General features: G+C 37.6%; 1 protein-coding gene across 12 annotated transcripts in view; it reads left to right on the forward strand.

Annotated features, from left to right (window-relative positions):
- Gfrl (Glial cell line-derived neurotrophic family receptor-like) overlaps positions 1 to 15,740 on the forward strand; it is a 342,717-nt gene that overhangs the window by 287,507 nt on the left and 39,470 nt on the right. For 10 of the 12 annotated variants that reach the window (XM_067349567.1, XM_067349568.1, XM_067349570.1 and 7 more), the window contains 4 exons: positions 4,679 to 5,620; positions 7,016 to 7,192; positions 15,385 to 15,478; positions 15,570 to 15,722. In XM_067349567.1, coding sequence (XP_067205668.1) covers positions 4,679 to 5,620; positions 7,016 to 7,192; positions 15,385 to 15,478; positions 15,570 to 15,722 — 1,366 coding nt within the window. The remainder of the gene's footprint in view (positions 1 to 4,678; positions 5,621 to 7,015; positions 7,193 to 15,384; positions 15,479 to 15,569; positions 15,723 to 15,740) is intronic. The other 2 variants (XM_067349576.1, XM_012379031.2) reach the window with 2 other exon arrangements.

Below are 15,740 nucleotides of genomic sequence, written 5' to 3' on the forward strand. Positions count from 1 at the left end.
ATAATTTGAGATATCTGTTTCTGCATAATTCAATTCTAACATATCAAATTAATTTTTATTTCCAGCACGCTTTTCCTCTCTATTAATTGACATAAATTTTACATTTGCTTCGTTATTTCTGAAACGTACAAAGACATTATTTAATTATCTTATGTCTTAAGATTATTTATTATTTCTGTGACAATATTTTTCATTTCTTAATTACAACAGAATTTAATAACTTCTTCACGTCTCATATAATTGAGTATAATATTATTGTGGGAAATATTTCCGTATTTTATTTGTGGCATTATAATCTTGATTATTCTTATACATCAAGCTGCCTTCTCAATGAAGTAAAGATCTCTATAACTCAGACAATCGTCGCTCGATTGCTAATTCTGAGCACATAATATTCCGAAGTACAATACCTCGAGTAATGTGAGGTGCTTTGAATATCCACTTGAATTTCGTTATTTATTTGAGAAATACTTCCGTGTGCCATGGCGCAAAAAGTAAACTAAGTTCCTTTTATAACTGATACATCTCTTTTTCAAGTGCCACCAAAGCTTTCAACTATCTCGGTCGACGTAAAATTACTCACACCTCACGTTATTCATTCGGAGTTAGTAAAAAAAAGGCAGGGCGAAGAGCAGCAGAGCACGAGATACTCGGAAGCGAGTGTCTCGAGACGTTCGATCAGTGCTCGAAAGGGCTGGACGAGGAGGATCCTCCTCCTCACCAGTCCGGTCCACGAGAGGAAGATGTCCGTCCCAAATGGAGGGAAGCCCGAAGAAGCGCGAGGATCGATCCTCCAAGTCCCGGAACGCACGAGAGAAACCGTCTGCACGAGAAAACGCACCCCCGGCACTCCCTACGAGTACGCACTCCACCCCGAAGGATCCGCATTTCGAGACCAATATCCTCGTCACCGCCCTTGGAGGCTATTTCTCGTGTCTTTCATCCGTCTGCGTACATATATATATATATATATATATATGTCTATTTCCGCCGCGTCTCTATGCCATGAATATTTCGACGCACAGTATGATAGCTCGCGCGCCCCATCGACAAACGCCCGCGAGATAAATCGACGAGATGGAGAACGTTATCGGGACGAAGCGGCATCATGGGAATACGATTGTACGACTCTTAGCTTTGTCGAATTGTCTTAATATTAATGGCTGTAGCACGGCGAAACGCGACGGTGAATGTTTGTACATATCGCAATCAATTCACTTTCACAGTCCATGAATAATTACAGCGAAAGGAGTTCTTGGTATTTGATCATACATCATGTTTTTTTTTGTTTTTTTTATTTCTTTTATATCGTTCTAAATCGGAGCCCTTCCAATTTTTACCATTTTGATCGTCGAACTCAGACTCGTACTGCGGAATTTATGACTAAACAACTGACAGAACTCGATCGCTCGCATCGACACCGCAATTTTCCTTTGTCGTCGTAAATCCGTGACGAAATCGACGTCGCGATCGGTCGAGATTGCCCGCGTCGTGAAATATGAAACGCGCTTGACGGATGAAGTGCGAGTCCAAGGTGGCGGCGATGAGCCTCGAACGATCCTGCGGGGCGGAGTGCGCCAGGAATTGTGCACCGCATGTCGTACTTCTGCATGAAAATCCACATCGGTGAGAATCGACAAATCGGCACCCGCATGTCTGTAACTTACGGCTTGTTTTCTATCTGAAGTGTGTAGCTTGTTAGTGTGTGTAGCGCCTATTACGACTCTGTCTACTCTCTGTACTCGACTCACTATACTCTCCCCTTCGTTCCTCAGTATCGCCGAATGATTTATCGGAAGACACCGAATCGTTATCGGAGCTATTTCGGCGAATTTGTCACTTAGACAAATCAAGTAATACCGAATAGAGAGTAAACTCGTCTAGTTTTAACTTGTATTATGGTAAAAATATCCCATGACAAGTCAAATATCTGGTAACACTCTGCGACGAACAAAAATATACTTTAAGAATAAAAAATAAATAGTTGGACGAGAATATTTAATTCCGATAATACATTAATTTTTACGATTAATTAAATTCAACAAACAGCAGTAGAAACTTTTGCATGAGATACTTGCATATGATATTTTTATATTTCTCTTGCTTTAACTGCATAACAAATTTATGAAATTTGCAATAAAAAAGACTCCTGGTTGCAAAATATAGGACGTAACGTTTGAGAGAAAAATACAATTGGGAAAGAAGATGGCACGCGTGGCGCGAGTAATTTATTCAGGTTTCCACTTCGTTTGCGAACGATCGACGCGGAACGGGTTTGACCCTCTTGGTCGGCGTCCCACGACCTTACGATGATCCCTGGGGAATCCCAAAATCTCTTAAGAACAAAATCACGCTCGGTGAGCACGGCATCGCTCTGGGATAATTTCTCGCGTGCAGTAACGCTCAATGCGAGGATTCCGCGGCTCCGGATGGAGTTTCCGGTTTTGCGGAATTCTCGAAGGAGCCCGAGAGGACTCTCTGAAGAAGAGACACCAAGTCGCCTGTCGATTTCGATTACCAGCCGCTTCGTTTAACTTCGTTTTCTCGCCGGCTTTTTATTTCGCATCACACTATCGCGCCCAACAAATGAGAAAATACCAACGTCGTCGGCAGGACACCTTAAAAAGACATTTGTGGCGCATTAATAAAGCGCGAAGTAATCTGCGATTGATTAATTGTGCAACTTTGGAAGAAACGATAATATTAAGAACATAGAAAGTGTAACAACAGAAACATTCACTTCGAAAAAATAGAATTCAACAGGATTAATGTGAAATATTAAGTGCATAAAAAATGTAAATGTAAAAAGCATCTTTATAATTGACAACAAAATGACTGGAATTTATTTCGATTGAATGTATTGCGAATTGATTTCAAACGTCACTTACTATTTTCCCTTCAACTGTTTCATGATTTTTGAAGTAAATTTGCATTTGGTATCTGTTTTAAAAGCAATTGGATTAAATTGATTTTTTATCGATAATATTAAGTAGATATCAAAAATAAGTTTCAATAAAAACTAAACTTTTTAATTAACGGAAAAAGGATCTTGCATTGTTACTTACTTGAGTATATCTGTGCTTAATACTCGTTTCAAAAGCAATTGGTTGAGGATCTGTGACAATATATTGTTGATTGCTTCTTTTCTATAAAATGCGATCGAATTTCTACAAGTAGTCTTGAGTACGATAAGTATACTTGGTTGAAAATCTCCTTTCATAAATATAATTTGCTTGTTATATTTGATATGTCCAATAACGGAAAAATGTTGTAAGAGTTATTATATTCATTGCAAGAACTGGTTTTCTATCGCATTAACGCGCGTCATTGCAATGCAATTAACAATGCATTTGAAAGTGATCGAAACGTCGAGAGTAAATATTAAAAGCGCGCAACGATAAAGCAGAATTTTTCAACTGACCAGTTAAAAAGAACCGGTAATTACGAGTTGGTTTACCCGCCTATTTACAGGCGTTTTAATTTCTTTTATGATTTCTTTGAATAGGTTCGCATTTGATATTTATTTCAAAGGCAATTGGATTATGCTTTGTAACAAAGCATTGTTCGTTGGTTATCTTCTATGCAGTGCGATACAATTTTCCCAGGTTGATTTCCGCACACTTCCGTTCTGCAATTATAATATTATTCCGTGTGTTTGCGTGCGTATAATACTGCTTATTCAGAATATAATTTATCTCATATATTTGACATATTCACTTCCATCAGTCCTTAAACATGGGATAAAGATATTTATTGTTCCTTAATATATTTCCTTTTTCGTACAAACTTTTTTCATAGATTTTTTTCTAACAAAAAGATTGTAAAATTCATAATTTTTTAATTATTAGCAAATAATTGAAAATATGGTAAGTAGATGAATAAAATTTTACAATTTAATATTTAGTGACGAAAATTTGAAGTTTTTTAATAAAAATGTTGTCAAGAAGAAATTGAAAGAGAATTGTAAATAAGAGAAAAAGTAATAAACTCACAAACACTCTATGTACATGAAATTACAATAATAAATATGATAAAATTTTCTAAACGAAACCATGGAGCAATGAAGCGATCAAATTTGAATCGAATGAGTGGAATTAAATACTCGATTTAAGTACGCGATGTTAATCTAGATTCGTTTGAAAGACAAATGGTTCAAACGCATTCTAATTAAGTTTCTTATAATTGTTTTTCTCTGATTATTTTTGCGTACCGTAATATTATCCATTTCAACTTGATCTATATCTTTCACATTATCTCCTAAATAAACTCCGATGTTTACAGAATCTCCAGACAAACGCGAATCCATTTGTTAATCCGAGCGTTCTAGATTAATTTGACGATGCGAAACGTTAGCTCTACAAATATGTTTGCTCGTAGCGTCTGGAAATATCAATACTCAATATCCACGCGATTATTTATCTCGACAGTCAGAGCTGTGTGGCGTCCTGCAGCGATCGGGCCGAAATCTCCTCTCCGCGAACGATCCTCCGTCAACGTCCGTCGCGCCAGTGTGCACCGCAACTACCACCGTTACCAAACTACCACTATCACTATCACCCATCATCACGACACTTTACCTCACAACAACAGCACGCAAACCCCGCACGTTGCGTACCGATGGCGAACGCGCACCCTCACTCACCCCGTTCTCGTCCGCGGCTCTGCTTCTGTGTTACAGAGATCCTGCCCTCCTCCACCTCCGTAGACCTGTCGGGCACGGATTCGGCCCTGTACCCGTTCGACCCGCAGCAGGAGAACTACCAGGAGATCTGGTTGCCGCCGACCAGTATGTACCCCCATTTTCTGTTCCCCGGGACCGCGCGCACCCCGTCGTACTACGATCCCGACAGCACGCACGACATACGGCAGTCCGGCGACCGACGCCCAGACCACTACCAACACCACCACCGTCACGGCGATCGGCATCATCACCAGGAGGCGCCGGAGCTGCCCGGCAGGCCAGCCGTCCTCGTCGTCGAGGCGTACAATCCTCGGATCGATTCGGGTCGATACGAGATCGACGTGAATCGGTTCGAGGATCGCGCTGCGACCTCGCGTCCAGGCGCTGATCACCCGGATCGGTCGACGGATGGATCTTCTTCTTCCTCCTTCTCTTCCTCTTCTTCTTCTTCTTCTTCCTCCTCTTCTTCTTCTTCTTCTTCTTCTTCTTCTTCTTCGTCTTCGTTGTCCAAGCATGATCGCTCCAGCACAGTGCACCTGCAGCCCCAAAGCGAGCATGACGCGCACCCGCACCAGCATCGGCACCACCATCACCAACAGCACCAGCACCATCACCATCGTCAGCACCCCGCACTACCCGCACCGCCGTCCGTCGTCGCGACGCTGTCGTCGTCGTCGGCGGGCTCGTACGCGCCGGCGGCCGCTCGTCCCACGCCTACCGTGCTGGACGAGCCGTTGGGGGGGGCACGCGGGCCCGGCCATGCCGAGCCGCCCCGGCTGCCGGCACCTAGGAAGTTCGCACCCAGGCCCACCTACGAGCACCGCGCGATTGTCGACCGCGCCGACGACGACTTTGATGATCTCGAGTTCAAGCAAGGCGCGCTGCCCGTCGACCGGCTCTTCGAGCCCCGCGAGACCTTCGAAGGGTTCGTCGACCAAGGTTCGTACCGGAGCTGCTGGCGCGCTCGAGGAGTCCCATTTTGCGGAGCCGCCGAAGGCCCCGTCCGGAGAATGCGTCGGAATCTTTAAGAGAGTTGTTGCACTGCGCGAGTACGCCGGGCACTCTGCGATGGGCACGATGTGTCGTGTCTTTCTGCAAATTTTCTATTACGCAGATTCGAGAAATTATAAAAGTGTCGAGCAACAGCCTCAAAAATTTCTGAACAGAGATGCGGATTGTTGATTTTCATTGACATAGCTCTTAAAATTGATGGTTAATTACGCGCGATTACGATTCAATCTTGATCAATTTTTATTTTTTATTTTTTATTGTTTCCGTTTTTCTTTTTAAAATATCAATATATTAGAAATGGAAATGTTATGTCACACCCATCTGTGTTTCAGCGTAATTCGCTTTAATAATTTTTGTTATCTGCAAAAACTGATTGTTTGCAATCAATAATAATACAGGTAACTTATCTGAATGCAGGTATTTTATAATTTTTACGATGCTTCGTAAAAATTATAGTGACGACAAATTGACATGATAAATTCTTAACAACAAGGTAAAAGGACAAACATTCTAAACTTAAATTGACGAATAGATTTTTTTTTTAAACATAGAATAACATTTTTGAAGATAATTTTTATTTTGTTAAAATAATTTCTTTTAAATTTGGACCTACAAGCATTTTATCTAACATATTGTATTCACAATAATTAAAGAATTGTTTAAATTCAATTTGGAGATATTAGTGGACTAGATTATTAGTATAAAATAATATTTTCTTAAATAATTATCTTGAATGTATTCGAAATGCTCAATTTTTTGATAAACTATTGTCTCTAATGGTTTTTTTGTTTACAAATTTAAGAGAAAACGAACATATCTTGTCGCAGCTGGAAATGCAATTGGCAATAGGTTCTTCACTTATTTCTTCATTTAGCAAGAAAGAAATTTCATTTAATACATCTGAGTGCACTTAAGACAGGTCAAAAAGTCGTGATTAATCATTTGCCTTGTTCCCGCATACGATGCTACGATTGTAGCAGCCGAGAAAAAGCTTTCAATTCCGCCGCATTAATTTCTCAGACCCTCCGCGTCGCGCTGCGGCATCATTCGCAGCAAAACTTGCTCATAAACATTTTCACGAATTATCCAAAAGAGATGCTCTTGTAATTTCGCAACGACCTCCGAGCGCAATTTTGCTCGCGAGTGCAGTCGCAATGTAAAAATACGTACGACTCCACTGTGAGCTGTGCGATTACGATCTTTCTTCCGTCGCTTCTTTATAAAAGAGTCGGAAGATGGGTCCTTTTACCTCTTTTCGCGAGGACGGATTTATTCGAAGATTGCACTTCCTGTGCGCAACTTGTTACGCCCGGTCGTTTACAGTGAAGGTCATCGCCCATCCCGACAATTCCACCAGCTACGAGGTGATTGAATCGCAGTTGGAGAATCCGCTGATCGACGCCCAGCACCGAGACCTACTCGCCATGAAGCAAATCCCCATTCCAGGCGGACATCATCATCGCAGTCATCACAGAAAGAACCAAACTGACGATGTGGAACGTGAGTCTCTCATCAATCTTATTTTTAACCTATTAAGTGAGTTATTTTTCAACTAAAAAGATCCCGTTTACCGTTGAAAATATATAACGACGGATGTGTTCGCTTTTTAATGTGATTGATATAAATTAATTATTTTTAGCTATAAATAAAACAGTTTTTGTAAATGTAAAAAAATATTCTTTATATATATTTTTATAATTATACATTACAAAAATTGTAAGGATAACAAAGTGGTGTCAATTTTGCAATTACTTACAATAAACGCACTATTTTGTTATCAAATATGTCTTATGATTAAAGTAATAAAATTGTTTAAATTGTTTCGCTCGAGCGATCTTACGTGAAATGATGCGCAATATCAAAATTGCACTCTTCGATATTCCAGCGCGAATTACGCGCAATGAGTACGAGTAATAAAGTACTCAGTGCGTAATCATAAATTTTTCCATCAAGATGATCTTTCTTGCCAATGGCGGAAGGTTATGTTAAAAATGTCACGGCATCACTGCTATACTCGCGTCATGGAAAATTCCATTTGTTTTAATGCGTTGCGCAAATTCATATTTTCCTGCAAACTGCCTGCGACGGCATCCTGTTGAAGGATAGGCGAGTTTTGCGCGAGAAAAATCCAGAGAAAAGAGATGTATGAAATCTATTTTATGCATGCGACTTTTATCATAGATCGTAGCGTGGTAATTGCCTTAATCTGTTTCAATAACAGCAAATTATCTTATATAATATTATATCGTAAATGTTTGATCTTTTATTTTGACAAGGCGCGATGATTAAATATGTATTGTATATATAAAGAGCAAGATTCAATTTTAGTTCAATTTTAATTATTATAAATTAAAAATGTTTCAAAAACTTATGCCATTTGTGCTTAATGTTTATATAAAAATATTTATATAAAAATATCAAAATTTCTACGTAAGTAATAAAAATATATATGTACATTTGGGTAAACAAAATTTTTTAAATTTTACTGATTTTTTATACATAAAAGATAAGTAAATTAAAAACATAAAAAAATAGTATGTACTCTTATTTACGAACAAAATGCAGATTTGAATTTAATTGTTATGCATCAGAAATATAAATATAGCAACATTTTCAATAGGAAACAGTTTACGCATTGCAAATATAAGAAGAAAAAGATAACGGAAAAGTTTATTGAAGGAGGTACAATAGGAATCTGAAAATTTATTGCAATATCTCGCCGAGAATATTAATTACAACACGGTCGACTAAATCTTCGCACATTCGAAATAATTTTCCGTGTATCGGGCAGAATAAAAAACACGTTTCCGTTTCAATATCGAATAGTGATTACCAATTGCAATAAAAATGCTTCCCAGTGAGCCGATGCAACGCACCAGAATGAAATTCATTAGTTTCCACACAACAAATATATTTCCGTATGCATGTACATATAATATACATGAATACCGAAAAAAAAAACGGCAAATAAACAAATTGCTTCATCTGATATTGCGATACTTGTGAAACCTGATTTTTTACATTTTTATCTCTTTAACGCAAAATATTATATTTATATTTTATTTTACTTTTATTTTATTATAAACTATCATATAACTATATGCATATAGTTGTACATTAACAAAATTAAAATCACATCAGAATAATGCGATATTTTCCACGAAATTACACGACAGTATAACTAAAAAAATATGATTATTCTTGTAAAATTAAAAAAATTATTATATAACAAAATAAAATGCTAACTTATAATCTTTCAAAATCCCTGCAAAACTCAAGAAGAAGTTTTAAAAACTATACCTGTAAAAATAAATAATATCGGCAATTACTAATTCTCGATTAATCAAGATAAATGATAGAACGAGCAAATAATAGGAATTAATCTTCAGACTACTTCTACGATCGCGATTTTCTGTCGACGCGATGAAAGAGCGGAGGATCGATTGCATCTCCGCGTAATATCTCGCAAAGATATCACCTCAACGAGTAAGATTTATCGCAGCGAAAGTTTAATTTAATTTCGACTCTCTCTCCGGTTGCTCTCATTTCCTGCCTCTTCTCGTATCTCTCCCGCGCGTCCGCATATTATTTCACGAACCGCCGGATTTCGAACTTTAATCCGCCATCGTGCCCAAGACTCGTCCAAGTTTTCGTCGTATTCGATATTACACGACGGTTTTACATCGATCGCCGTTTCCCAGATTTGAGAGAAACGCGCTTGAGAGAACAGGTGCACTCGCTCGAACTCTCGTTCGAGTAAGAGAAGAGGATTTTACTAGGAAACCGATCTTCTTTCTCGAAAACTTTTTTTATTTTCAACAATTTCTTATAATTATTCATATAACAACACGTCTAAGTGAAACACAGTTAAGATGATCTAAATTTTTCATATTAAAAGTTTCATTTATTTTTTATTAATTTTTTGTTAGAAAGTAACTAAATAAAAAATTTATTGACAATGTAATAATTTTAATAAGATTGTTTTAACTTAGCGATCAAAATGATGTGGACTGACATCTAGAATTTTAAATACTTAAAAAATTGTTTCCCATCTTTTTGCAATTTTTGTTTTAATAAATCACATAAAAAGTTGTGTAAAAAAGTATATACACCATTTATTAAACAGAAATCATTGAAAGCGCTTCAAATTGATAGTGTCATATCTTGATGAACATTAATGCTAGCCTATACGTTATAATTATGTCAGTGCGTTTGTTTAGTCTCGCCGATAACGATTTACATACCCACGTCACGTGTTCATTTATTTGTACATTGCCATGCCCAAGGGAATGACGAACGTGAAAAAAAAAATGGAAAAAAGAGCTACGAAAAACGGATTCGGATTGACTCATCGGAATTCCACCGCGACAATTAACACTGCGAAAAAACGACCAGTAATTAAAAACGTATCCAACAATCGCGCGTTGCGAACCTTTTATTCATCGATTACAGACTAGCTAATTTCTTGTCGATTAATTAGCATCATAATCCGATAGCATATAATCCATTGTCAATATTTATTTTTGATGTATGATTACACCTGTGCACTCAAGAGAGACTAGAAGAAAATTAATTGCAAAATAACGAGAAAAAGTTGGTTAACGAATCTTTTATATGATTAATTGAAACGTTGATTTTTCATTTTTTTTTTGCATGGACGCTATCGGATATAAAAAATAATAATACAAAAAATTGTTGCTTTAAATTCAGTTTTTATTCGTATAAACTAAATTTTTGTAGAAATAATAATGCTATTGTTATATAATAATATTTTTTGCAAAATATTTTTGCTAAAGCACAATAAAAAATCTCATAAATATAAAAATATTCATATGTTTTATAACAAAAAAAATTAAATATTTATTTTGCAGTTTTAAAACTAGGATAAATCTCTACTAACTACACGTACTTTTTGTAAAAAACAGCAGATAGTAGAATTTATTAAAAATATATATTATATATATTACAAATATATGTTACATATTTACATATGTAAGTTGATTTAATTGATAACTAATTAAAGTAAGCTGTGGAATGAGAACACAATGAGTACAGAGCGAAATATGTAAATTATTTAGCTATTGGTTAAAGTGATACCAGAAATGTGTTGGAAAATTTTTTGTCTGACAACGCGCCGGGGTTAACCGTGAATAACCACCGCGATTAGCTAGCGTTTTTTGGCACTAGCGCGTATCTTGTTTCTCCACAAATTATTGCTGTAACTAATTGCCCGCTCGGCCAATTAACGTCAAATATGGGAAACGCAATTGCAATCGGGAAGCGCCGCTCGCTCAGCGCTTTGCGCGCTTCTTTAACGCGATTTTCTCTCAATTACAGCTGCGCTAATTACTCGGTTGGCCGATCAATTACGGATATTCATTGCGGTTTTAGATATATAAATAGCGGATAAAATCGAAACCGCTCTACGGTAGTGATCTAATGATTAATTAGCACGTTCGCTCGCACCTTTATTAATTGTCACAAGTTGTGTGTTTTGGTCTCTTTTTACTTTGCACATTAGAATCACTTGATAAGCCGCTTTATCAAAAATTGCAGTAAATAATACATTACTATATACGTAATACACATAAAACAAAATAAAAAGAAGATTTTTATTTCATCTTTTTTGCAAACGCGTTTCTTTTACTGTTTGGCTGCATTTGTACTCGACTAAAATTAATTGTCTTTATGTTGAGTAAATTAATTAATTTAGAGAATCATACATGCTATAAAGTACAGAAAAAAATTTTATTTAGATGTTTATTTTAAACTCTGTAATAGAATACGATTATAGATTAAGTGAAATATTAAATATCGGAAGTATCAATTACAAACGCGAAAAATTGTTCTAAATATAGCAGTATCTTTATTGAAATATTCTTACATCATACCTGTCGACTAAAATTATATTAAGAGGTGACTTATCTCAACAGTAACTGATCTTATTTAATTTTTACATCGTTTAATATTTAACCCGGAAGCAGACGCGTATAATGAGAACTTTCCGGCTAACCGACGTGGTTGAAACGCTCGCTAAAACGTTGAGAATAACCACAAGGCAGATCTTGTGCTCGACGAATTCGCTCTCGGAGCTCGTTATGGTATTATAAATTTCAGCCGATTTCGCAAATTCGACGTCGAAAACTCACGGCTGCGAACAAGTATTAGCAGCTTTGAATTTTGTGTGAACGAATCTCTTGACGAGCGGGAAAGTGAATTACACCGTGAATCTTGATCCTCTTTAAGAACAGTATTCAATCGTTAGTATTGCGTGGTGTCAGAATGTTTCGTCAGTTTAACATTGCCGCTGAATATGCAACGCGGACAGGCACAAGCCGCGAGTGTCGACGTTGAACTTGCAATTTCGTTAACCGGCGATTTGCATCCCCGTCAGCCTCGCGATGCGACGCGGTAAAAATTGCAACCGCGAAGTTGCGAGATGTATTCGCGGCTCCCCGATTATTTCTGGCTTTCGTAATAGGCGAAATTTGATAGAAGTTACGGGAACATGGAGCCAGATATAAACCGCAACCTGGGTTTTGTCGAGGTTTGAAGCGTTCTGACAACATCTGTCACATTTCATTGTCCTGCGTTTCTACGTTCCTACGTGACACGTCTGACTGATGGTGAAGTTTGCGGCTCATTTTATGAACCTGCTTTACAGAACAAAAACGAATTGGCTGACAAGAATCATTCGTATAAATTTTCTTGCTTCAAAATTATCGACATAAACATCGCAAATACTCTAATATTGTTTAAAAAAATTTTTTTAAACAAATTTTCTATTTTTATAGTGTGATCAGGATTAAGAGATCGTATAATTTTATTAATGTATTGCGTAAAACACGCAAAATGTAAAAAATTCGGTTTACGATATTTTACTGAGCACCGTATTTAAGTTCGATATGCGGAAAACCTTTCACAAGGCAAACAAAATTTTTTTCATTTGACTTGCAAAAAGAGGTGTGTATTCAACACCTAAGCATTAGCCTAAGTGCATAGGACAAGTAGTACATGTTTCACTCGCAGTGTTTTAGCCGAGTCCATTCTCCACCAGCAAATGATCTCGTTCGTTCGGGAGTCTAACGACTCGCCGAGCGAGTTTCTGCATCCGTGCACCTGTGTCACTGAAAAGGTCCTCACCTGACCGAGGAGCCGCGATATATTTCGCGACGCGAAGTCGAGCTCGGCATCGATCTCGAGGAGCGGCACGAGTTCCAATTACCTCCGCTCGGAATTGCCCTTGTTTCGCCGAAACTAAATCCGGGAATCTTCCTGCAGCGCGCCGACCGGATCCGGAACTCGCGATATTGATATTCCATCGGAAACGCTTGATACACGTTCCGATTTGTGTTCCGATAACCTTTGTAAACGTTTCAACCTTGTTTCGGTTATCTGTATAGTTTCCATATATCTGTAATTTGATATATCCTTTTATTTTCTATTTATTTCACGCAGATAGCTGAAACGAAGCTTTTCATTTCTCTTTAAATATTTCTTGATAATCTAATATAATAGCCTTTTATCTGAACATTATACAAAATTGATTAAGCAATAATAACAAAGTGGATTTATAAATAATGTTAACCTGCGACATAATAAATTTTGTGCAGATTTCACAAGAATATAAATAAGAGCGCGTAATGAATAACGAAAGTACTTTCCACTAAATGCATGCATTTAAAATAAACACCATTTTATCCTGCCACTACTGCAATTTCATGGAAATTAATTTACTCGCGGCTACCATTGAAACTTTAAACAGCGGTCGGTTTGCTTTTTCCAAAAGTATCGAAACAAACACACATACAGACAACTCACGAGCGATTCAGGGGTGCGATTAAGGCCTCCGAGGGGCTGTGAGGGGTTGCCGGCCGCTCGTTTGTCTTAATAAAGTGCGTCGAAGCCACGCTCGCCATGGTGTGGTTGACTTATGGCTAGTCATCTGGCGGGACGGCTCTTCTCATGGGGAATCCTAGACCCTTTTTTCTTTTTCATGCAGCCGAAAAGGTAGCCTCGCCAGTCCCTCTGTCTCGATATTCACAGACACCTTCCCCCCCCCCCTCCCCCACAACCGTTAACCCCGTCACCGGGATCCATCAATCGAAGAGAGGATGTTGGTTAATGATGGCGATCATTCGTCATCGGGCGGATACCCGTCTCTCCTGACAATCGCTTGTCGAATTTCAGTCTGTTACGGAGCCCGGAATTCCAATACGGTTTTTTACAGCGGTTTATCGTGCTGTTTTCTTTAAAATATTTCAAAGCGCTATCGATTTATTTTTCCGAATTCGTAGAAAACATCCATTCGAAATCAATATAAGCGCGCAATCTGACACAATTAATCACATTTGAATGAAATCAAATTTAATTCAATTTTTTTTTTTTTATGAAACGTTTTAATAATACTGCACCTAAATGAAGAAAGGAAAGATGGATTATCTATTTATCCTGATTTAAATTTGTGATTCTGACATGGCTGGAAATAACGAAGGCGATAAGCGTTGTTCTTTCCCACCGCGCATATGAACGCATTCATAGTGTGACATTGATGATTTATCATTTATTTGTGTCCGCCGGTGAGAAAAGTGGGTCTCCCCAGTGACTGTGTAAACAGTGCATTACAGATAGAACAGGTGGAGTTCAGGCTGCCATGTTTAACCACGCTGATGTCGATCTATGTTAAAGGAAGAGCGTTGCACACATCACTCGATGTTGCGATCGATGGTGGAAGCTCGCGTTTCAATTTATGCTGGAAGAACCTTCACGTCGCGCGTACAATGGTAGACATATCTATGATAAACGATGCTTTTCACAATTTATCAAATACCGGGCGCACCCGATATACAATTGCATTACACAGCGCTAATTGGAAAAGTTTCGCCCGTTATAATGAAACCTTCATCTTGTTATTTTTATACGCATATTTGATCAATAGAAATTTCAAGCAAGACATTGAATTGTTACATATCCGTCCTTATGAATCGAAATGTACCAAAAACCGTGGAATTTTTATGTGCAACTACAAATATCTGTAACTATTATTCTAATTAAAATATTTAAACAATATACTAGAATTTTGAAACGTCTAAGACAAAAATAATTTAAATTGATATTTAAATTTGAATCCAGAATATCATTAGTTAAAGAAAAGAAATTTTAAGTGTGTTTAAAAGATGTTTTTCTGATTAGGGTTTGTTTTGCTCATAATACTGAATATTAGATTTTTCTTTTTGCAATTTTTTGTAATAAATTATAAACAGATAATATATCTAGTCAATGACTGGATTTTGTATTAAATCACGAACTTTTTTCTATCTTAAAATAAGAAAATATAATTCATATTGTTTATTGTGTTTTGCCTTCAACGGATCAAATATATACCTGTCATATATGAAAAGATAAAAATAATGCCCTACGAAAACAACCCCTTCAATTTTTTATTTTCCTAGGAGAAGAAAAAACATCCTGTCATCCTTAAATTTTCAATAGTTTCAACCATCCAAACTTCCTAAGAATATAAATCAAGAGTTGTTTTTGCGAGAATTGCTGCAATCACATTGTAGATTTCACCTGTGAGTGCTAAAATACGTTATCATTTCAATTTCCTCAAATTTTGACAAGGGTTGTCTTTGTTATGAACTCTTCAATTTGCATCTTCCATCCATTTGACATACTTGTTTGTTTCGCAGAGGGCGTGATGCTATCGTCCTCCTCGCCGGACGTCGACCAACCGGTTAAGTTGATCCTGTCAAGCACGTGTCACCACGCTTATACGTCGTGCAAGTAAGTTCACGAATTCCCGTAGCGGTAATTGATCGATTATTCCGGATGAGACCCCGGACAATCTACATAAGGAACATCTCTCTTTGTGCAGAAACGATCCGGAATGCAAGAACTTGCTGCAACCTGTTCTGAACTACTGCGAGTCAACGGCATGCACGAGGAACGTGTGCATGGAAGCGCTGCAACACTTCTATAAGAACGCTAATCACAAACATACCTTGGAAATCGCCTTCTGTCTTTGCAGGTCGGTTGCGCAGACACA

Source organism: Linepithema humile, chromosome 2 (genome assembly GCF_040581485.1).
Source record: "Linepithema humile isolate Giens D197 chromosome 2, Lhum_UNIL_v1.0, whole genome shotgun sequence".
Taxonomy (NCBI): domain Eukaryota; kingdom Metazoa; phylum Arthropoda; class Insecta; order Hymenoptera; family Formicidae; genus Linepithema; species Linepithema humile.